The 23,978-nt window shown below is 45.2% G+C and overlaps 2 protein-coding genes across 2 annotated transcripts; both read left to right on the plus strand.

Annotated features, from left to right (window-relative positions):
• Window positions 1-228: 228 nt before the first annotated feature.
• On the plus strand, window positions 229-11,246 carry LOC142666560 (L-xylulose reductase-like). The gene is made up of 8 exons (XM_075846656.1): window positions 229-413; window positions 677-774; window positions 1,579-1,733; window positions 2,836-2,878; window positions 2,972-3,071; window positions 5,228-5,292; window positions 8,632-8,749; window positions 10,787-11,246. The coding sequence occupies exons 1-8, from the start codon at window positions 362-364 to the stop codon at window positions 10,888-10,890; spliced, it is 735 nt and encodes a 244-aa protein (XP_075702771.1). The 5' UTR covers window positions 229-361; the 3' UTR covers window positions 10,891-11,246.
• Window positions 11,247-15,319: 4,073 nt separating this feature from the next.
• DCXR (dicarbonyl and L-xylulose reductase) lies at window positions 15,320-23,276 on the plus strand. Its single transcript, XM_075846468.1, has 8 exons — window positions 15,320-15,538; window positions 15,608-15,705; window positions 19,613-19,767; window positions 19,915-19,957; window positions 20,035-20,134; window positions 21,766-21,830; window positions 22,247-22,364; window positions 22,990-23,276. The coding sequence occupies exons 1-8, from the start codon at window positions 15,487-15,489 to the stop codon at window positions 23,091-23,093; spliced, it is 735 nt and encodes a 244-aa protein (XP_075702583.1). The 5' UTR covers window positions 15,320-15,486; the 3' UTR covers window positions 23,094-23,276.
• The last annotated feature ends 702 nt before the right edge of the window (window positions 23,277-23,978 follow it).

Raw genomic sequence — 23,978 nt, forward strand, 5'->3', positions numbered from 1 at the left:
CGCCCCAGTGTTATATTATAACAGTAAGAGACTGACACAAGGAACACGTGGGACACTTTAGTTTTGGTTAGAGTTTCCCTTTAAATTATGCCACCCAAGCCTAACTTGTTCTCCATCGGATGTTCCCTGAGGTGAGAATCCACGTGGGCATTGTGCTTATGGTATAAGTAAGGGAAGAGTTAAGGGATGGTTCTCTGCAGGTGTTAATGAATTTAGCTGGTGCCAGGACTGCTGGTATTTGTTCTAGCCTGTTCTGTTTACCCCAGAGGGAAGAGAAACTTCTAGCAGCTTCTGAAAAATTTGTGAAGAGTCGTAAACAGGAGACACTGCACCCTCATCACCATCTTGCATTGCTGGCGTGATGGAGATCAGTTTTAAAGGACAACGAGCTCTAGTGACAGGGGCAGGGAAGGGTAAGTAGGCTAACTGAACTCATTGACCGTGTGGTAGTGGCACTAAGTAACCTTTTTATTCATGGTTTAGTTTTGCTGACTCTTCAACCATAGGGACCAAAGATTGTCCCTAAAGAAAGTTTTACCAACAAAGACTATAGAAAATATCTAAAAATATGATTTCCCGACCTGACATCTTAATAGACGATCAAGCTGGAAAACTTTGGCCGTGCATGGTGCATTGATGAATAGTCGATCTGTATAGCTAAGGTTTCTTATTGCAGGGATAGGTCGGGGAACGGTAAAGGCTCTGTGGGCATCGGGAGCTAAAGTAGTCGCACTAAGCCGGACTTCAGAAGACCTGGAGAGTCTGGTCCAGGAGGTAATTTGACCCATATACTGTCTCTAGTAGGTATCGTTCTGACAATAAATATGCTCTGCATGTCTCTAAAAAATTTGTAATACTCTGCATGTTTCATAAGGTTTGCTGATTTTGCTCTGTTCACGCTTTATGACCCTCAACAAAGCTTGTTTTTTATGTATAGCTCAAAAATCCTCTTCTCACTAATAATAATAATGCAGATAATAGGTATAAAACTAGAACGGAAGTCATCGGATTGCTTCCTCTCTTCTTTTTATTTGGGCCCCATTATCTGCCGTACCCTATTTGGGATTTAGTTTTATCTGTGTCATTTTACATTCACTGACAGCAAGAAGGGATTAATGTATACTCCACATAGAAGAATCAATACTGTATAAAGCGCTTCATCTACAGCACAGGCATATCACTGCTAGAGCCATTTCTCTCATATAAAATACTTATAGAAAAAGTGCACATACCACAAGCATATATATATATATAAACTCTTTATTGACACACAAGAATAAAATGGCATAAATGTACCTTTAATATAAAGACTCAAAGCACAGTATTAACATACCCAATAGCAGACCCTCTAAATCTACATATTTTGGAGGTACAGCATTAGCTCCTCAAGAGGTACCAACTTCACCAGGCTTTTTGGTCCTTTTTTTTGAGATTGAGGCAATTGAAATACCAACCACTGACGAGGAATTGCCTCTTTCGAGGGAGGGAAGAATTTATGAGTAAATGACCAGGTTCTGTCCATCATTGATGGTTCTTCAGTCATTCAACCGCTGCTTTAAATGAGGAATTATTCTTTAGTGTCCTGGTGTGGAGACCGTGTGTGTGGACTTGGTGGACTGGCCCGCAACAGAGGCTGCCCTAAGCTCCATTGGACCTGTGGACCTTTTGGTGAACAATGCAGCGATTGTCGAAGAACAGTCCTTTCTTGATATTAAACAGGATTCGTTTGACAGGTAAGTCTCCTACACAAGACGATCATCATCTCTATGAGGGTCGTGATCGTTCTGGATGCAGTTATTATTCAAGCGAGCGATCTCTAAATATTTCTAATGTACAATATAGTGTCCAATTGTGCACAGTATGATCTATTTAGCGGAAGCATGTGCCCTATACAATCTCCATCCATACAAATCATGGGGGAATCGAAGATATTATTAGTAAACTAACGTTTTGTAAATGTCTCTGCTCAGACTTGACTAGGGCTTTTATGAGTTTTCTACCTACTTTCTAGCTACCAGATAGCAGTACAGATGGGGCTCATGCTTGAATGGGCCCTTGGCTTGAAAACGTATGGAAGAATTGGGCTTGACATGACCGACATATTTACTAACCTATTACGTCATTTTATCGGACATTTACTGCCCAGATATTGTTCAGTTTTGCATATCCATATACCGTATGTTCCCATCATATTTGATAAGTGGGCACCTCAAGCTGCATTCTGTAGACCAAGTCTAGTAGGTCTTACGGTCCAGGTGTGTAGATAGAATTGGGCTACTCATCTTCATACACACAGTAAATACCACCCACCTTGCCACTCATGGCCAGTATGAACACAAGGTCATCAATACTAACGGCATAATGCCATGTTTCAAAGGCAAGTGGTGCTGACTATGTGGGTTAGGTGACTACACAAACTTTGCCTACTACTAAAATTGATGACTTCCTTATAATAAGATGTTGGTCTCACCCTCATTATTAGCTCCATGTGGTGCCAATAAAGAACTGTGGCAGAGAGTGGGTGCCCTCTTTAAAACCGGCACAATAATGATTCTGATTAATAGAACGAGTAGTGAGCAGCCATGTTCTACTGGCACTAGTACCAAAAGTGAAGATCTGGAGTTGTCGCCCAATGGGGACACTATCTCCTGCAAAGCAACAACCAATTCATACTTGTGCCAAAATATTTATTAAGGAGTCGGAAGGTATCGGTATTGAAAAATCACTTTACTGGAGTTTCCCTTTAAGAAGTGCTATGTCTATACTAAGTATAGATTTGTGGTTTCCTAGTCATGCATGGTTCTGTCTCAATATTATATTGTCTTATCTTGTTAGGTGTTTTGCCATTAATACAAGAGCAGTAATCCCTGTATCACAGGTAAAACACTCATAATACAGGCCATAAAACCGATTATTACTTTGGATGACAATAAACAAGTAATTTCTAATTATCATATTCTTAACCCCTCAGATTGTGGCCCGTCAGATGATTGAGCGTGGGGTGCCCGGCTCTATCGTCAACGTCTCCAGCCAATTATCTCAAGCAGCAATGAAGAATCTTGGTGTCTACGGTAAGCACTGAGTTATTGGTATAATATATTCACATGGATCCTTCATAAGAAAATGTGACTCGGCTCATGAGAAATGTGGGCCAGTAGGAAATTATTTTAACTCTTCAAGCAAATTCAATTATGGATGTGTTCTTACCTTGCTGGGGAAATTACAACTCTCAGCATGCCATAACATGTATGTGGCTGTGGCAACCTGGGGGTTGTAGTTTCACAATGGCCTTAGAGCCGCGGGTTAAAGGCCAAAGCTCTAAAGCAAATTGGTTTTGACCCTGGCATCAAGTTCTAATAATGCTACGACTCCCCTGGTGCCGTTGGCATCGGCAGCTGCCAACAGCTGGAAGCCACATGCAGGGAGCCCGAGAGCCACATGTGGCTCCGAAGCCACTGGTTGGGGGAACACTGCTCTAAAACGTCGATTTGTAGTAAAACTGAGTGACGTTTAATATGGCCACGAGTATGGCTTGCAAAATATTAATGTCAAATCTGCCTAGCACTAATACATCCTTCTACCCATATTTCATAACTAGACATATTGATTTGCCGGTTATGGAATCACCAGTTGAGCAATTCCCAGGGTGGAGGTTTGTGGAATTGCTAGGTGAGCGATTCCCCAAAGGCTGCTAGAGACTGTTAGGAATGAGCGTGCAAATAAATCCGCAACCTCAAATCCGTCACAACTCTGATCAACAGAGTCTAAGGCTACTCTATGGTCTTCACCAGAGCCCACCACAAGGCAGGTTGGACCTTTGCAGCATAGAACCCAGGTTGCTTTAACAGAGTTCAGTGTTGGATAAGAGGTGCAATGCAGGCAAAACCAGAACGGATAACGAGGCAGCCAGAGGGTAAACAGAAAGTCCAATTCACAAAGCTATTGGATATCCAGGATAGCAGAGGTCAAAACCAGGCGGGAGCAGAAAGTCCAAATCAGTAAGCAAGGGGTAATCCAGAGAAAAGCCGAGGTCTAGTTCCAAAAAGTGCAAATAGTCAAAGGTACAGGGTATAGTTGGAAGCTTGATCAAACACATGCAAACAAGGAAAATCACAAGCAAAGAAAACAGAACCAATCCAGAATTAAATACTCCACCCTTCAATCTGATAGGAAGAAAGACAGAGAAGTGGGATAGGATCAACACAACCACTGCAGGAGCGTAACTGCAAGAGCTAAATAGTTGGCCACCCAGCAATCCTAAAAACAAAATTACAGGAATTTTTTTTTCCTACAAAAAATTTAATTTTACTGTCATCAAGGTAAATATACTTTTATCAGATGTTTAGCTTTAGTTGGCTACAGGTCTTTTTACACGGACCGATGTTGTACAAACACTAGTTCGTCGGCTGAGCCGATCTTTTATGCTGCTATAAAAGCATCGTTTGTCGGCAGCACATCTCCCTCTGTAAACGGAGTTGTGCTGCTGACAATATTTAAACTATAGGCAGACAAACGATCGTATTAACGATCAATCGTCCCGATACAGCCACGATCATTGCTCCATGTAAATAGAGCAAACGAGTGTTGATCGACTGATCGGTGCAAGTTACCGGGTTTGTGATCTACCCCTAGAAAACCACCTGAATGACGATGCCTTCATCACCGTGCCAGTCACAGCAGCCATATCATTATCTGGCAGAAGCAAAGTAAAAACAGTAGTGTAATAAACTCATGGATACTAGAAAATAAATTACAATTCCAGTGATTACATCACTTTATAGATGACACTCTTGTAGGATGCCAACATAAGATCATCAATACATCTCAATTCGTACACTGCGTAATATAGTTTTTGGACTAGAATGATTTGGCATCTCCATGGGGTTACATATGGTGCTACAAATCTGTTTCCAGATAGACAACTGTAGGTTAGGGAGATATTTTTGGCGCACCCACGGGACATGCCATAAACGTTTCAGATGTAAAGGTCGGCTGTTTCCAGAACTCCCATAGACTCAAATGGAGAAAGCCGTAGATGTGTGGCAATCTCTCCATTCAATCTCCGCTTGATTGCGGCAGCACCAGACAGATTGGGGGGCCCAGAGATGGGATCCCCACTTATCAAACACTCATGCCATGTACCGTGGGTGGTGGGAAAAACTTTTAATAAAGCCAAAGTAGTAGTTGAAATTCTAATTATTGATAACATTGTCTTTCTGGTTTTCAGGTACCTGTAAAGCAGCTCTGGACATGCTAACTAAAGTTATGGCACTTGAACTGGGACCCCAAAAGGTGACATTGTAGATTGTAGTTGCTGTTTGAATATTTAAACAGATTATGTAATTTATATTTGTTTTCCCAGAATAGATATGTATCACCTACCCACAGGATCGGTGATAAGTGCCTGATCACTGGAGGCCCCACTAGAAAGGTGGTCGGGAGCCCCCTGTTCCTCACTGCAAGACAGTAGTGAGAATAACTTTGAATGGAACGGCGGTCGAGCATGCCTTCTACCGCTTCATTCAATGTCTATAGAAATTACGGAAACAGCTGAGTAGAGCGCTTCGATTTCCATCAAACCCATAGACATTGAATAGAGCGTCAGGGCGCATGCTCATCATCCGCTCCATTCAAGCTCCTCCTCACTGCAAGGGGTGTAGTGAGTAGGAACGGGGGTGCCAGACACCGTTCTAGTAATTAGATGGGGGTCCGAGCAGTGGGGCCCCAAGAATTCAGACACTTATCACCTATCCTACGGATAGGTGATATATTTCTATACTGGGAAGACCCCTTCAACGATTCATTGGGGAGAATTTACTTAGACTGGTGTATCATATGCCGCTGGAGTAAAGGGGCGCTAACTTCTTAACAAGTTTTGTACATCTTAGGCTGTCCATGCACTACAAACTGAAATCTACGCCATATTCTGCGGGTGGCCCCGCTGTCTTCTGCTTAGGCTCATCCAATTTTTAGAAAAGTGGCGAGAGCGGTATAGAATGGAACAAAACTCACATTTTGTTAAGCAAAACAGGCTTGTGCCAAAATTAGACTTTTTTTTCCAGAAGAAAACTGGCGCAAATCACATGATAAATCTCCCCCATTAAACCTATGGACGTATTTTACCTGGACATCTTGAAAGCTCTCTTTTGCATGGTACAGGTATTTTTTGTTCTTGCTTTAAATGGTAGGTACACCGTTGCAATTGTTTTTTTTATAGTTCCAATGTATTTGAAATGTAGAGGTAAAAAACACTTACCGTTTTCTGTCTACAGCTCCTATGGAGACTTATGTGTCTCCACGGTAACAACTACAAACAAACCGTGTGTAGTAGTCTGATCCTGCAGTCATATTCCCGTCCATCTGTCTTCTACTCGTTGCTAATCTACCAAATGTATGTCAGGCTTTATTCACACGACCGTTTTTCTCTTCATTGTGCTGTCCATTCTAAAAATGTACAGCATACTGACCCATACAAGTCAATCGAGCTAGTTACACATCCGTTTTTTTTTTTTAATAGATCTGAGTGTCCGGTCCAAGAAACTCAGTGCATGTGCTATTCAGCTCAGTTTCTTGGATTGGACTAGGCCATTCATGTCTATGGCAGCTGGTCGCTTTGTTCTGTGCGGTTTGTCTCATGCACTGTGTAATATTACCTGTGCCCTGGTTGTGGTTCAGCGTGTTGTCCTGGTGGCTAATCCTGCTGAGATGTTCCAGCTGTGGGTTTGCTTCAGAGTCGTGGGGTGTCCTGCTTGTCTGGGTGCCCGGCCTCTGCCTGAGCGATGGTGGAGTGAAGATTGGTTGTGCTGGAGCGGTGTGTGAGGTAGTGTCGAGCACAGGCATGGAGGACGAGTGCCGATACCGAAGGCCGTTAGGGACGCTGATCTGGAGAGGTCTTGCTCAACTGGTGAGGGCTGGTGCCATGGAGCGAGTGGAGTGCGTTTCGCATGCTACGCTGCTTCTGTATCTGCCAATCACTTCTATGAGAGTTATGGAAACAGCGTCGCTCAGCAAGCTACGCTCTTTTCGTAACCCGACCAACTAATCAGGAAGTGGCCGGGAGGCAGTGGGAGCTGAGAAAGTTAGAACGGGTTTTAGGAGGCCCCGTCCTACAGTTACGTGGGAGTCCCAGAGGTGGGATGCGTATCTAACATTTATGGCATATCCTGTGGATATGCCATAAATGTCCTAGATTGGAAAACCCCTTTAAACCTTTCGTTACGTCTATTATCATGGGTAATGTACGCTTACTGGGTAACAAGGTTGACAAATTACGGGCCTTAGTTGGGAGTCAAGAGGGAATTCAGGGAGTCTAATCTCTTATTTTCTTTACTGAGACCTGCACTAATGTGTCAGTACCTGGGTTTCATCTACTGAGAACTGATAGAAACGTGCGGTCGAGTGGGAAAAAGAAAGGAGTATTGTACATTAACACAAAATATTGTCATGAAGGGCATGCGACTGTTCGGGTGCCTCACTGTTGTCGAAGTATTGAGATTTTAGCGGTCACCCTTCGTCCTTATGATCCACTACGTGAATTCTCTGCGGTTGTTGTGGTTATAGTGTACATTCCGCTGTTGGCAGACAATGTAGACGCCTTTAAGGTACTGGCTAATTTTCTGGCGGTCCTACACGGACTACCCCTCCAATATTGTCTTGGACCGGGGAGTACAGTTCACGTCCAAATTCTGGAGAGCCATGTGTAATCTCCTGGATGTGAAGTTGGATTTCTCTTCTGCCTATCACCCACAGTATAATGGTCAAGTGGAAAGGACCAATTAAATATTAGAAAATTATCTTCGGCATTTTGTTTCTGCCCAACATGACAATTGGGCACAGCTTCTGCCTTGGGCATCTGTGCGATCATGTAGCCTTCCTTGGATATTTTCAGAGGGTTAGGACTAAAATGTGACAAAAATGGTATAACGAGAAAAACTAATGTTATCCAGACGAGAAAAACGGGCACACGGATGCAAATCTGATGCAACACAGACATGCTAAATGGTCCGTGCGTCAGTTTTTTCCAGATGCAAAATCGGACACAGTCATGTGAAAAACCATAGTGAAAAGTAAGAGATAGATGAAAGTGAGAATGGCTGTCAGTCTACGCACATGGTTTGTGACCCGCATGGTAACAAAACGATAGTAGATTATTTATTTTTTACTTAAAGTGGTTGTCCATGTTGGGGGGCTGTTTTTTATACAGGATCATTATATGATCGGTGTGGTCCGATACGTGGATCCCGCACCGATCAGCTTTTCTGGCTGCCTCCAGAAGCTATTCAGGGGTCGGTGCCAGAATCAGAAGGCTCCGACCACAGTATAGCGGACATACACTTTATACTCTATACAAGAACTCGGGGCGCCATTATGTAGGCCGTTTGCACGGTAGTGTTTATTAAAAACCAACCGTAATGAGCAGCTTTAATGCAGGATCACCCATTAAGAGGCCCTTTTGCCACAGTTTACCGTATGCGTATCAGTTACCTGGTGGTTTAGTTGCCCCAAATAAGTGGAAGACCTTCTGCCACGTGGACTTATTTAGAAAGTAATGACATAATAGATGGCATTTGACTGTTACTGTTATTCACATCATGTTAGTCTGTCATCCCGTCAACTTTTCATATTTTTCAGATCCGTGTCAACTGTGTTAACCCCACAATCGTAATGACTAAAATGGGACAGTCTATTATGAATAACCCTGAGAAGATTGCAGGATTATTAAGTCGTATTCCTTTAGGGTGTGTTGCCGGTGTGTATGCCCGCTTTCAGCTATGACTTTGCTCTTCGGAAATTCATTTTAGATAATTCAAGGCATTACCCACCGCTTCCCTAGACTAAAGCAGCCTATTGCAATGTGCCATTCATCATTCATAGCCGTGTCTGACATCACACCAAAATTAAAATAGAAAACTCCTACTCCTAGTAACGAGTTAACCTCCCACAGAATACCTTAAAGTAACTAAACGTTCAAAAAACTTTTGACATGTCAGAAGTTTTGATCGGTGGGGGTCCGAGCACTGAGACCCCCACCGATCGGTAAAACAAAGCAGCAGAAGCGCTCAGGTATTTCTGATCGGCTTATTTCGGAAAGACTTTCTATTTCCGAGGAAAGCCGATCAGAAACCAAGCGACTGAGCTCTCCTGCCGCTTTGTTTTAGCATTAAGTGGGTGCCTCAGTGCTTGGACCTCCACCGATCAAAACTTCCGACATGTCAGAAGTTTGTTGAAAGTTTAGTTCCACTTTAATATCCTGGGGTCCTATCTCCAGGCTTCTGTCTATATGCTCAGGAAGGAGCATGACATCATAGGTTCCTGCATCCGTCATGATCCACAATGGAATTCGTATAGAGATTCTCATGGGATGTTATGAAGAAATATAATGTCGTGTTAAGCCATGCCATGCCCCCTTGGTGGATGTGTCACAAACCTGTTCTTTTTGGGGCATTTAACGTAAAAATTTGTCTAAAATGATGTGTACCAAAAAGAAGGTGTAACTTAGGCCAGAATTCTGGCGCAAAACCAATATAAAATCTGCCACGTGGGGTCGTCTTGTTTACTGGGAACATCTAGACAGAGGCTCGTAGACCGTATGAGAGTGAGATAGCGTTGTGGTCTGAGACCTCCAACAGTTCCCAAAACAAAGGGACTATGACACTGGTTGGAGATTCCCCTAACTCAACCCTCTTTGAGGCTGTATGGTAGAACCCAAGTAATGGACGATTGCAAAAAACAATGAAGGGGTTTGCATGCATTGATGAGTGATGAGCCCCAGTCCTTTCTTCTGGATTTCAGCTTCTCATATGTATTAATAGTAGGGCTGGGCGATCATGACCTAAATCAAAATCACAATTAATTGAACATGTAATCTCGATTACAATTAATGAACGAGTATTTAAGCCACATGCCTTTTTGCATACCACGCCCCCTATTTGCATGCTACGCCATTGAATTAATATTTATCCCCTGAACCTGCTGTAAACTACTGTATATAATATACTCCCTGACACTAATGCCTATAGCTGCCACCACAGTATAATGCCCCCATAGCTGCCTCTACACAGTATAATGCTCCCATAGATGCCCCCACTGTATAATGCCCCCATCACAGCATAATGTCATAGCTGCCTATGCACAGTATAATGCCCCTATAACTTTCCTCCATACAGTATAATGCCCCCACTCAGTATAATGGCTCCCATAGCTGCCCTCCACACAGTATAATGGCCCCCATAGTTGCGACCACACAGTACAATGCCCCACAGCTGCCCCCAAACAGTATAATGCCCTCACACAGGCCCAATAAAATACATACTCACCTAAACCCGTTCCAACGACGAGTGGAGGAGATCCCTCTGGTCTGTGTGGCTCGGCGCAAACAGGTGTGATGACATCACTGCCTCGCACCTGTCTGAGCCGAGCCGTGAGCATCCAGCAATACATAGTGAATGGTAGAGCAGGGACCTTACAGCTCCCTTTTCTACCATTGGACTCAACAGTATCTGCGTCCTGAGGATGCAGACAAAGTTGAAATTTGGGAAAAAAAACCCGAAGAAATGAAAAAGCGCAAGATCTGCTAATTGCGCTGAATTTAGGTTATTTTTCGACTAATTGCCCAGCCCTAATTAATTGGATCTCCGCTTTAAGTATGCAGTTTTTTCATTGACAACCTGGGGCTTTGTACTAAACTACTATAATTCTTGTTGATGCTTTTTCTCCCTGCTTCCCAGTGCTCCCTACCTTTGAACCCTTGCATTACTTGCCTATACCTCTTTTTTTTTTATTTCAGAGATTGATGATGTGGTCAATAGCATTCTCTTCCTGCTCAGCGATAAGAGCGCCATGACCACCGGATCCTGCCTTAATGTGGAAGGAGGGTTCCTAACCGCCTGAACGCCAGACAGCAAAGACGACATGTGATTGGAGCATTGACATGTGTCTTTCTTTATCCCTGTGAAAGGGGTTGTCGGAGTAGATAGAAGGTGGTTTCTGGTATTGTAGTTTACCCGTTTTCAAGTGAATGGGGTTGAGCTGAATACCAGATACAGGCCATGGACAGGAGTGGCACTGTTTCTGGGGGACGGAAGACCCTTTTTTGTAATCTCAGACAATCCCTATAAAGTTTCCATGAAGATATAATGGTTTATATGACCCATCTCTGTGACCCAACTGTTTAGTGAATAGGTATCGTGTAAAATCACTGCTCCAATTTTACGTAAAAAAGACGATGAATGTACTTATTGCATGGCTGGCATGTTTCCTCTAGGTGTACAATTTGAATGAACAACATTTTTGTACCTGAATGAATAAATAATTTACATTCCCAAAATTGCAGCAAAATTTGACCCGTCAGTACTTCATACATATGGTTTGTACACTTCCAGGACGACTGAGAAACAATAAGCACTTAATAGGTCAATTTAGTTTTTCCCCTTTACTATCAGTGGGATAAAAGCAAGTCACCCTATTGCTATTGGGCTCAAAAGCCTTTGTGGCCCACCATTGAACTGGTCATCCACCAAGTGGCAATTTCCAAGCCGTACTGTAATGATGGGGGTAGGGAAACGGACAAGTGAGCCCTAATCTACCCGCCACTCTGTCCCTGCCTACTTGCAACGACCCGCCCTAGGCGACGGGGTACAACTGGGCGGCGGTCTCTACGCTCAGTAAGTGCACGAGACAAACAGACAAGGGTACACAAAGCTAAGGGAAATGGGGCAGTTGCCCACGGCAACACCGTGAGCAACAAGAGTGGTGAACGAGCCGAGTCAAACCAGGAGTGCACGAGGTACCAAACGCAGAGCAGGAGAGTAGTCAGTAAGCCAGGGTCAGTATGGAGCAGGATCAAATAGTCAGAAGCTGTAGCTGGGCTAGGAAACCACACGAGAAGAATCACAAGCAAAGGAGGAACAGGAAAGGCAGGTATAAATAGACAGAGGGCGGGAGCTAGCTCCGTCTGGCCAGGCTGCGATAGGCTCTCCCACTCCTAAGCCTGCCATCCTGAGTGGTGGAAAATGGAGTCAGTCTCAGAGACAGACTGATTACCTATGGGCGTATACACAGAAGTTGTGCCTTGCAGATCCTTTACACGTACTTCGTATCTCAGGTCTAAGAGCCCTTACTACCTTTGCTTGAGGGTGCACATTAGATTATTTTGATATTTCCAGGCCTCCTCATTTTATGCCCTGACCTCTATATCTGGTGTGAGCATTCACTGAAAATTACAGATTTATTTTTTTTAAATTCTGTCCACCACTCGTCTATAATAAAGGAGACTATTATGTTGCTACAGACTGGTACGGTTTAGCTATAGGGGGTGCAGAGATTATAGTCGCACCTGGGCCCCTCTACCACATAGGTCACCAGTACCATAATTGGCACATGATGATGGGAAGGCTGGGAGCTTCATAAGACACCTCTGCTCTGCCCCCCCCCCCACTTTTTCTTTCCACCATGTTTATGTGAACAATGATGTTCCATTGAGATCCCACGTTTTATTTTCCCGTAATGATAGGCTTAAAAAATTGGGTATTTTGTAAAGCGTAAACTCATTGGTGGTTTCTAAAGTGGTAGCTAGCTAGACTCGTAAGGTCAGGGATGGCTACTTGAGTTGCAACTTGGGATGCAATGGCTGTACAAAGCCACATCTGCTCAAAGCCTTAGGCTTCGGACTGCTCATAGCCTTAGGCTTCGGACTGCTCATAGCCTTAGGCTTCGGACTGCTCATAGCCTTAGGCTTCGGACTGCTCATAGCCTTAGGCTTCGGACTGCTCATAGCCTTAGGCTTCGTTCACATCTGCGCCAGGGCTCCGTTCCGTCGTAGCTTTCCATCGGAACGGAGCACTGACTAACAGAAACTGAAACCGTAGGTTTCCGTTTCCATCATCATTGATTTCAATGGTGACGGACCCGATGCCAATGGTTTGAGATTGTCTCTGTTGTGCAAGGGTTCCGTCGTTTTGACCTGATGAATTCCGTAGTCGACAGTTTGTGTCAGTCAGGGCTCCGTTCCGACGCAGATGTGAACGAAGCCTTACATTGCAGCAGTGGAGAATGTAACCAATAGGTAATGCTGTCAGAGCTTTACACAACCGGCGCCCTCACTCTCCAGCATTCAATGTGGTTGGATCAGGAGCACGCACGGCACTTTCAGTTTCTGGGACAATGACGAGTCGTGGTGCGTATAAGTGGCACCGGTGATTCTTGATACAAAACTTGAGCCGTTGCCTACAGTTACGACGTCAACAGTGGAGGCGGATATTGCCAAAGCACGAACAGTGACGTCTTCGTGAAGACATCGGGAGCGTGGACGCTGGGGAAGGAGCCCGTATACACAGATAGCTAGTCTGGTATATGTATTTCACATGGAGACGTAACAGGATCCGTTTACCGGGTGAATTTCCCTTAACAACCTGGTATACGGAGTAACAAAGTAGGCGCGGAGTCAGAATTTCGAATTTATCTCTAATTATCACTTCGTGATATAAACTAGGAGTTACAAATTTTTTGTAGGCAAAAAAATCTGCAGCAAAATTCCTTCAGGGATTTTGAATTGCCAGATTCTACGTACCCGTAGTCATGGTGACAAGCCCCTCTGTCATTTGGTCATAATCGGGCCAACTACATATGTAAACGGGACTATCCCAGGGACAACTGAAGTAAGCGCCATAATGCAGCGTAATGGTATTTACAGCGCGGACCATGGGATGAGCTTTCTACGCTGCAAAGAAAAACATGAATATGTCAAACCTATCACCATAGATGATCACAACCCTCATCAGTGCAAGAGGACTATACCTCAAGGCGAGCTTCACGAAGCGCTTCATTGACCATGAATTCTTGTATGAATAGTGGATCTCCGCACCCCAGACAACCTGTTTTTGAGTTGTTGTTTGACAGTGCGTTCTCAAGACACCTGAGGATATTGCTAGAAATAGTCCATGTACTCTGTCCGTTCCTTATCAATGTCTTTCCCGGGATAGTACTCCACGTTTATGGCCTCTGAAGTGCCAGGAGACCAAAATTAAGTAAATTATGTGAAAAGGGGGCGCCCACGGCATGTCTTGACCACCATTCAGAAGGGTTGAGGAGGCTCATGTGATGCCTCCAGCCTCGATTCAAGGACTTCCCACGTCTAAAGAGTCTATAGGTCGCGGATCAACCTTCTGGCCAATTGGGTGCACTAAGGTCAGGGCTCAGCAGGTGCCTACAGATCATCCTGTATTTGGACCATCGATAGTCTTTCTGCTACGCCTTCACTTGGAAAAGTTTAAAGAGAACCAGTCACCCGGTACAGCCCCCGCCGTTGCTGAGATATCGGTGCCGTTAGTTTTGGTGCCTGATATGCAAATGAGGCCTTTAAATGTCAAGAGGCGGAAAAAGCTCCAAGACATCGCAGTATGCACCCCCCCGAGTGAATAAAAAATACCGGGTGGGGGGGGGGGGGGATGCCTCCACCTACCCATTAATATCAATGGAGGTAGATTTGGGGCGTTTTTTTGGTGCCGATTCCGCCGCGGTTTCTGCGTCAAAATCGACATAGTCAGGCGCGTATCACGGCCGTTAAACATGTTTGTGTAAATAAGGCCTAAGGGTATGCCTACGTGAGTCGTTTTTGACCGTGCGGTCAAAAATTGCATGCGGTTTTGTAGTGTAGTGTTCGTCCTGTGCATTTTTCATGTTGAAAAAAGCACATGACCGAAAACCACATCTGCGTGTCAATTCGTGGTATAACCACGTGGTCAAAAAACAACTCATGTAAACAAACATACCCTTAGGCGCTGTTCACACTGAGTTTTTTTTACAGGCAGAAAAAAAATCTGCCTCAGAATTCCTTCAGCAATTTTGAGGCAGATTTTGACCAGCCTGCAATTTTTGTGCCACGGATTTGTTTTTTTTGCCCGCAGCCATTAAACGCTCGGAAACGAGTGCCGCAGGTTTTTCCAGCCTCCCATTGATTTCAACGGGAAGTCACAGGCGCAGACTGCAGAAAGAAGGGATATGCTTTCTTTTTTCCCCTAAAAAGTGGGGGTTTTTTTTCACGGGAAAAAAACGCCTCTGTCTCCCATTTAAATCAATGGGGAGACATCTCAGAAGTTTTTTTGGCGCTGCTTACGACGATATGGTTTCAACATCAACAACTTATTGCGAACTGGGCCTGAGGGAAGCAGAATAATTTTTTTTTATATTTCCCCTCCCTTTATTTACTCCTGTTTGTGGCTTCAAAAACAGCATAAAAACACCGTACCAAAACGACAGTGTGAATAAGGCCAAATGCAGCTTTACACCAGAGCTTGAGCAGTTAATGAAGCGCACACCCTGTATAATGGGAGCAGTGAGTGCAGGGGAGGCAGGGCCGGCTGTCCTCCCTGTACTGCTCGCCGCCTCCTGCTCACTCTCGTGGCCGCTTCACTTTCTGCAGAGTTGACATTTTCCGCTACATCCGCGGATCCTCCCAGTGCCCGCAGCTCTGCCACAATCCCCGCCGTGATGGAGATCCGCTTCACAGGACACCGAGCCCTGGTCACCGGGGCAGGGAAGGGTGAGTGCAGGGCCGGAGGGGGAAGACATTGCTGGCACTGTAATGAATAACCGAGGCTTCTCCCCGCAGGGATCGGGCGGGACACGGTGAAGGCGCTTCGGGCAGCCGGAGCAGAAGTGATTGCGCTGAGCCGGAGCTCTGAAGACCTGGACAGCCTGGCCCGGGAGGTAATTACACTGTTCTACTGCCCTCTAGTGGTAATCCCGCTGTTATACTGCTCCCTAGAGGGCACCTCAGATAATTACACTATTATACCGCCCTTTAGATGGTTATTTCAGTATTCTACTACCCCCTGGAGGGTTTGAGAGGTAATTATACTATTATATCGCCCTCTAGAAGGCCTATGAGATAATAAGGCTACATCTACACGACAGCGGAAAAAAACTGGCCATTAAAAACTGATCAACTGGCCGTTAAAAAAAAAAAGGATGGATTTAATTTGGCAGGTTTTTTTTTTGTCCCAACCCTCTGAAAACACCACGGTGCCCATGTAGATAGTGTCACAGTGCCCACATACAAAGTGCCAGAGCCCACGTAGTGCCACAGTGCCCATGTAGATAGCGCCAGTGTCCCCCTGTAGATAGTGCCACGCTTCCCATATAGTGCCCATGTAGATAGCGCCAACCCCCTGTAGATAGCACCCCCTTGTATATAGCAACCCCCCCCCCTGTAGTGCCACGGTAACTCCCTGTAGGAGCGGAATCCCTCTAGCCGGGAATTCCGCTCATAGACGGAGCACCTGACATCTCTGTCCATATATGGACACTGACATCAGGGGCTTCCTCTAAGAGCGGAATCCCCTGCCAGAGCGTTGGCAGCATTCTGGCCAGGGATTCCGCTTCAGGAGTAACAGCAGACGTCATTGTACATATATGGACAGTGACGTCGGGGGCTTCTCCAGGAGCGGAATCCCCGGCCAGAGCAGGCTTTGGCTGCTGGGGATTCCGCTCCCTGGGGAGCTACAGTGGCGCTATCTACAGGCAGGGGGTGCTATCTACAGGCAGGGGGTGCTATCTACAGGGGGGGGGGGTTGGTGCTATCTACAGGGGGGTCAGAGGGAGACCCTGATGCCACTGTCCATATATGGACATTGACGTCAAGGGCTTTCCCAAGACCGGAGTCCCCGGCCAGAGATCTTGCGATTCTCTGGCCGGGCACTCTAGTGCGGGTACTGGGGTAAGTACAGGCTTGTACTGTCCTCTAGACCTAGTAGAGAGAGGGGTCACATCCTTGTGCTAGCATCTTTCACAGTGTATTTTGTACAGTGTAGGTATTGCAGGACGTCTCTGAATCTGATAAGCGGCAGTCCATCCTCCGAAACACTGTATTATTAGACATAGTTAAGTGATCTTTAACCTTAGAAGCTGTCTGTTCATGCGTCTGATCTCGCCCTTTTGTCCTCCTCTAGATCATAGGTCTGTGGCCTGAAACCTGCGGCCCTTCACCTGTTGTGAAACCACAACAGTCCTGACAGCCGCAGTCCTAGGTCCTTAAAGAGACTCTGTCACCACATTATAAGTGCCCTATCTCCTACATAAGGAGATTAGCGCTGTAATGTAGGTGACAGTAATGCTTTTTATTTAAAAAAACAATCTTTTTTCACAACGTTAGGAGCGATTTTGGTTTATGCTAATGAGCTTTCTTAATGCCCAAGTGGGTGTACTTTTACTTTCGACCAAGTGGGCGTTGTACAGAGGAGTGCATGACGCTGACCAATCGGCATCATGCACTCCTCTCCATTCATTTACACTGCACTAGCGATATAGATATATCACTATGTGCAGCCTCATACACAAGCCCTAACATTACTGCAGTGTCCTGATAATGAATACACATGAAATCCAGCCTGGACGTCATGTGTACTCAGAATCCTGACACTTCTGAATCTTTTTTGTGAGATTCCAGCAACGGATACGAAATCTCGCGAGATCTCGGAGCTAAACGAGATTTGGTTTCACTTGCCGGAATCTCACAAAAAAAGATTCAGAAGTGTCAGGATTCTGAGTACACATGTCGTCCAGGCTGGATTTCATGTGTATTCATTATCAGGACACTAGTAATGTTAGGGCTTGTGTATGAGGCTGCACATAGTGATATATCTATATCGCTAGTGCAGTGTAAATGAATGGAGAGGAGTGCATGATGCTGATTGGTCAGCGTCATGCACTCCTCTGTACAACGCCCACTTGGTCGAAAGTAAAAGTACGCCCACTTGGGCATTAAGAAAGCTCATTAGCATAAACTTAAATCGCTCCTAACTTTGTGAAAAAAGATCGTTTTTTTAAATAAAAAGCATTACTGTCACCTACATTACAGCGCCGATCTGCTTATGTAGGAGATAGGACACTTATAATGTGGTGACAGAGTCTCTTTAACCTGTGGCATGTGTGCGGCAGGGTGTGAACGCCATGTCTCTATAGGGTACTATACTGCGTATGATCAGAGCATGGGGGACACCTTATCCGAGTGGGCGTTACTTGCTTTAGGAACATTAAAAGGATTGTCCCAGAGTTGAATGAATTAAAGTAGCTGCAGGAAATCATGGAAAATAAAAGACGAACGTTACTTACCTGATAAATCTCCAGCTGCTTCAGCGCCATTGCTTTGGTGGTCTCTGAGGGTCTTTGCTTATTTTCCTGCAGCGATGACCTGTTGTACATCCACTTGTTCCGTGTTCTGCTACAAAGATTACGCTGTGTGAACAGGGCCTAAAACTTTTGGACAACCCTTTTGAGATACATTCTCCCAGAAGACACAAACCAAAGGCTTGCAGGAAAAGAATAGGTTTTTCATATGGCTACTTGTACAATGTGTCCCAGAGAGAAGTATATAGACTATGACCCTCATGTAGCAACATTGGTTCACAAATATGGAGTCTGCTGATAGATGCAGGTGGTGACTGATAAGCGGCTCGATCGCTGTCTGTCACTTAGGCCTCATTTACACGAGCGTGTGCGTTTTGCGCACGCCAAAAAACGCAGCGTTTGGCGTGCGCAAAAGGCACTTGAAAGCTCCGTGTGTCATCAGTGTATGATGCGCGGCTGCGTGATTTTCGCGCAGCCGCCATCATAGAGATGAGGCTAGTCGACGTCAATCACTGTCCAGGGTGCTGAAAGAGTTAACTGATCGGCAGTAACTCTTTCAGCACCCTCGACAGTGAATTCCGATCACCATATCGAGTAACCTGTTTAAAAAAAAAAGAGGTTCGTACTTACCGAGAACTTCCCGGCCGTTGCCTTGGTGACGCGTCCTTGGTGACGCGCCTCTCTTGACATCTGGCCCCACCTCCCTGGATGACGTGGCAGTCCATGTGACCGCTGCAGCCTGTGCTTGGCTTGTGATTGGCTGCAGCTGTCACTTGGACTGAATTGTCATCCCGGGAGGTCAGACTGGAGGAAGAAGCCGGGAGTTATCGGTAAGTTAGAACTTTTTTTTTTTTTACACGTTCATGTATATTGGGATTGGAAGTCACTGTCTAGGGTGCTGAAACAGTTTAACTCTTTCAGCACCCTGGATAGTGACTGTCTCCTGCCGGGTTCGGTCAAAACCCGGTGAAGTTCGGTTCGGTCATCTCTAAGACACTCCGTTCGGATGTTTGTAAACAGAAAAGCACGTGGTGCTTAGGGCCGGTTTTATGTGTTAGTAGTTGTTTGAGGAATACTGTATTATTTTTTTTTTATTAGAATTTTTTATTTATTTAATTTTTTTTATAAAAAATGTTTTCTCTCTCTCCCCTCCCCACGCAATACTTTCCAGGGTTTTAAGGGGGTGACTTGATTTTCCAGCATTGACTTTTGGGATAGTGTCTGTACGATATAATATTTTGGTTTATTATAACGTTAACTCGGAACACTCTTAGTTTTTTTTTGTTATGTAGTATGGAATATTTTGTTATTTAAATCAACAATAAAAAATTATATTCTAAAAAAAAACAAAGTACGAGGATCACATTAGAACAGCATCTCCTGCCCCCCCCCCCCCCGGCAGGATAATCAGGTGCATTGTGGTAGTTGACCCTCTGCTCCATACATGATGTCATATCAGATACGCTCTATATAAAAGTTTTCCCCCCAGTGCCCAGGAGTGGAGACTGTGTGCGTGGACCTGGGGGACTGGTCAGCGACAGAGGCTGCACTGAGTAACACTGCACCTGTGGACCTTCTGGTGAATAATGCGGGTGTTGCTTTGCTGCAGCCCTTTCTTGAAGTCACACAGGAAGCGTTTGACAGGTAAATTTACATCCAGGATATACAGAAACAATATTTCCTGTTCACTTCCGGTATGGTCCTGTTATTGGTGCCAGTGGCTGTCGTCACGATGGCGCTTGGCATGACACCAGCATTGTTTTATCTTATGTCTACACTATTATTTTGTAGGAGCTTTGATGTGAATGTGAGAGCTGCCATCTTGGTGTCGCAGGTCAGTCATCGCTAGTATAGCACAGTGCAGATCTTTCATGTCTCCGTTCTAAATGCCCCTTTTATTTTTCCCACCAGATTGTTGCCCGTCAAATGATTGAGCGCGGAGTGCCCGGTGCTATTGTCAACGTGTCCAGCCAAGCGTCGCAAGTCGCATTACAGAACCACTCTGTCTATTGTAAGTATAGCGCTGCGCTCTACGTGTTTAGGATTAAAGGGGTTTTTACCCCCCCCCCCTCCAATTATACTTACTGTTGAAATTATTCTCCTGTCCCCCACTGGTCGCTGCCAGTGCTGTGTACCTATTAGGCCTTAGTGATGTCATAAGTTTTGATCGGTGAGGATCCGAGCACTGAGACCCCCACCGATCGCTAGAGCGAAGCGGCAGAAGCGCTCGGGTGAGCGCTGAGCCTCTTAGTTTCTGATCTTTTCTCGGAAAGCCAATGTAACAGTGTACGGACTCAATAGAAAGTCTACGGGCCTGTACACCGCTACATCGACTTTCCGAAAAAAGCCGATCCGAAACTAAGAGGCTCAGCGCTCACCTGAGCACTTCTGCCGCTTTGTTCTAGCGATCGGTGGGGGTCTCAGTGCTCGGACCCCCACCAATCAAAACTTCTGACATGTCACGATGACGTACTTGTGGATATTCTAGTTATAATAGATAGTGGACAGAGTGTGCGTGATGTCACTGGTTAATAGCCAGATGAGTGGCAGGTCTACTTTATAATTACCTAATAGAGGTGATCCGATGCTTTTGCACCCGTTAAATTACCGCCTTATTTCCTAGAAGTGATCGGTGAGGTGTTGAAATCTAACCGCCACTCGCTAAGCACTCTCGACCAATCAGAAGCTCTGAGATGGTTCAGTCATTTCTGTGGCTCATTGAACTGCTCTAAGCAGGAAGACCCTCATACTAAGGGGCACTGCAGAGCTCTCTCCGTGCTAATGACTGGATGAGCGGGTTCAGTGGGCAGCGACGTACCCTATTTATATATAGCACACACTAGATTTCTCCCGATTAGAATTACATAGGTGGGAAGGGGGCATTTAGTGGCTCACTTCTACTAGGGGATCTTGTAAATGTCCTTTATTTACTGTGACAAATACCCCTTAATATTAATGGGGTTTTCCCACCATATAAAGTTATGGCATATCGCTAGGATATAATATCCCTTTCTGGGGTCTGACCGCTGCCCCATTGATCCTCAGAACCAACGAGCCGCAGCCTTTCATAGTTTTTCCCTGCACGGCAACACTTTGTCACCAGCTACACAGCCCGGCCGATTCCTTTGTCTATGGGATTGGCGGGGTACCAGAGGTCTGAACCCCACCATGTTATTTCCTATCACTACAAATAGAAGATTGGAAAACCCCTTTAACGAAGGCTTACTATAGAAGTGGGTAAACAAAAAACAGTATTTCGGATTTCAGTGTTGAGTGGGCTCGTCATAGACGTCATCCTAGTGCACTTTTATGTGATTTGGGGTGGAAGAAAGCACGGTCTAAGGGCTTGGTCACATGTACGGCCGTCACACGGACGCATGTATGTCAATGGGGCCGTTCACATGGACCGTGTGAAGGGTCAATTGAAAAATAGAACATGTCCTATTTTCTTCCGTTTTCACGGATCCCTCCATAGACTCAAGTCTATGGGGATCCGTGAAAACGGGACCCGCACGGGTGCAACTCGGACGTGAAGAACGGACGTTTTTCACGTCCGAATTTGCACTCGTTCGTGTGAATCTGGTCTAAGACTTTTAATCAGAATAAAGCAATAAGCAATAACTTCCTTCATATTGTCCACAGGTGCCACTAAAGGAGCTCTTGACATGTTAACTAAGGTGATGGCTCTGGAACTGGGGCCCAAAAAGGTGAATATATGTGTTTTTAACACCAAATTAACGTGACCACACGTGACCTGTGCATATCACTACATGCCACCAGAGCTTCTGTATGATAAGTGACGCCTCCCGCCATCTGAACTTCTTCTACCTCTGTCTAACAAGCACAGGACTTGCAAAATGTATATGTTCTGGAACATAAGGCACTCTTATTTAATGAAGAATTACAACGGTAAACTGCAGAGTCCCCCTTTAAAATAGAGGTGTTTCCCTTGCAATAATAAACTGCATAGTCCAGCCATTAGATACATCCTCAGTTAGGGTGTATCTGACATTGAGTAGCTTAAATTGCCCAAACAACTCTAGGAAAGTAAAGTCTTCACGTATCGCTGCAGAAAAGGCCTACAGTGCAACCGTCTTCTTTATTATACAATATTTCTTCGCAGATCCGTGTAAATTGTGTGAACCCCACCGTAGTCATGACTGACATGGGACGTGCTAACTGGAGCGACGCAAACAAAGCTGCTTCAATGCTGAATCGAATCCCGTTAGGTCGCTTTGCTGGTGAGTAGTTTCTCATCACATGATGAAAAATTCTGTAAATTCCCCAAAACCCTTGGGGCTTGTTAATGGAATCTAGTGACCAACTATAGCGGAGGGCGGTGCACTGTGCCGGCGCCTGCTCTCTTACACCCCCTTGAGGAGTACGATCCACCTACCCCGACATATTGACTTCTTAGAGGGGTTCCCCCCTGTATCACCTAGAGAAGGAATTGGCGCCACCTTGTATTATATGGCGGCCCATGGACTTCAGTAGGCACATTGGCAGCCAGAACCTTGATGAGCAGATCTCCCGTCATGGTTGCTGCCACCAGAAAGGGGATTGTCCTACCTGGACAGCTATCAAGTGAGAAAATACATGTATGGAAATTAAATTATATTTGCAATGATTGAAACAATTTTTGGGGGCACCCACATGGACCATCAGATGATCTGCTCAATGCAACACAATGTTCTAGAGGGATTGTCCTGCCCTTGTCATAGAGACCCTATGAAGAAACATAAAATGTACTGTAGAAGCTGTTAGATAATGTAGATTTATATTACATAAATAGGGGCACGCTGGTTGGATTGGGGCACACTGGCCCGTGTATGGGGAGCTTATCTCATGTGACCTGCTGTTTTTCAGAGGTGGATGATGTGGTTCACAGCATTCTCTTCCTGCTCAGTGATAAAAGTGCCATGATCACCGGCTCCTGCCTCCCTGTGGACGGAGGGTACCTGGTAACCTGACCGCCAGAAAACGGATTCCTCAGGTTGGATAGATTTGTTTGTCCTTTAAGCTTTCCTGGCGAGAGGAAATGTGATTATAGCTAGGACACGCTTGTGTAATGAAAACATATATCTGAAGCATCGGCGTGCGGATCACTGCTCGGCCTCCTTACAAGCGAATCAATAAACCATTACTGGAAACAGTCTGGAGCCTGGATAATTGTGTAATTTTTCCCCCGGCTCAGGGAGGAACAGCAAAGATCAAAGTGGAGGTGGAGAACCCCAGACCAACGTGGTTAGAATTATTTTATGTATAGTCCCTTCTCTCCAAACGATATCATTTCTAAAAGCGCCAATATGGTAGCCTACGAACCATTCATTCTTCCTCCTTCTAGGGGGGCGGAGGGGAGACAGATACTTATAAGAAGATAGCTAATGAAAACAACCCCTTGTTATAAAGAAGCCAGCGTGGCGATCAACTGATCGCCACCACAGGTTTGGCTTCTCTACCTCCCGCGATAAGCTGGTATTGTGGAAATGTAGCATTATATGATGACTATTGAAATGAATGGCCATCCATGTAGTGCATGGATGCGTTGGGTCCACCAGAGCAGGGCCCTCCTCTGACACCCATATAATCTAATAGGGCATAAGCACGGGGGGTTTTGTGGTGAGACACCCACTATAAGTGTCAAATGATGGACCCTTGTTAGAAGATGGTGGCGCAAACATATGAACACTATAAATTGTCATTCTATGTTCCCAGGACCACTTGATATCCTCATCAGGTAAGACTATATCCGTACAAGTCTAGCACCGTTATGGCTTTTCCACATGGTTGACTGCACCAACTCTAGCGGCTGTATTTACAACCAAATAGTAATGAGCGCTCGTCCCCATACATAG

Source organism: Rhinoderma darwinii, chromosome 13 (assembly GCF_050947455.1).
Source record: "Rhinoderma darwinii isolate aRhiDar2 chromosome 13, aRhiDar2.hap1, whole genome shotgun sequence".
In the NCBI taxonomy this organism is placed as follows: domain Eukaryota; kingdom Metazoa; phylum Chordata; class Amphibia; order Anura; family Rhinodermatidae; genus Rhinoderma; species Rhinoderma darwinii.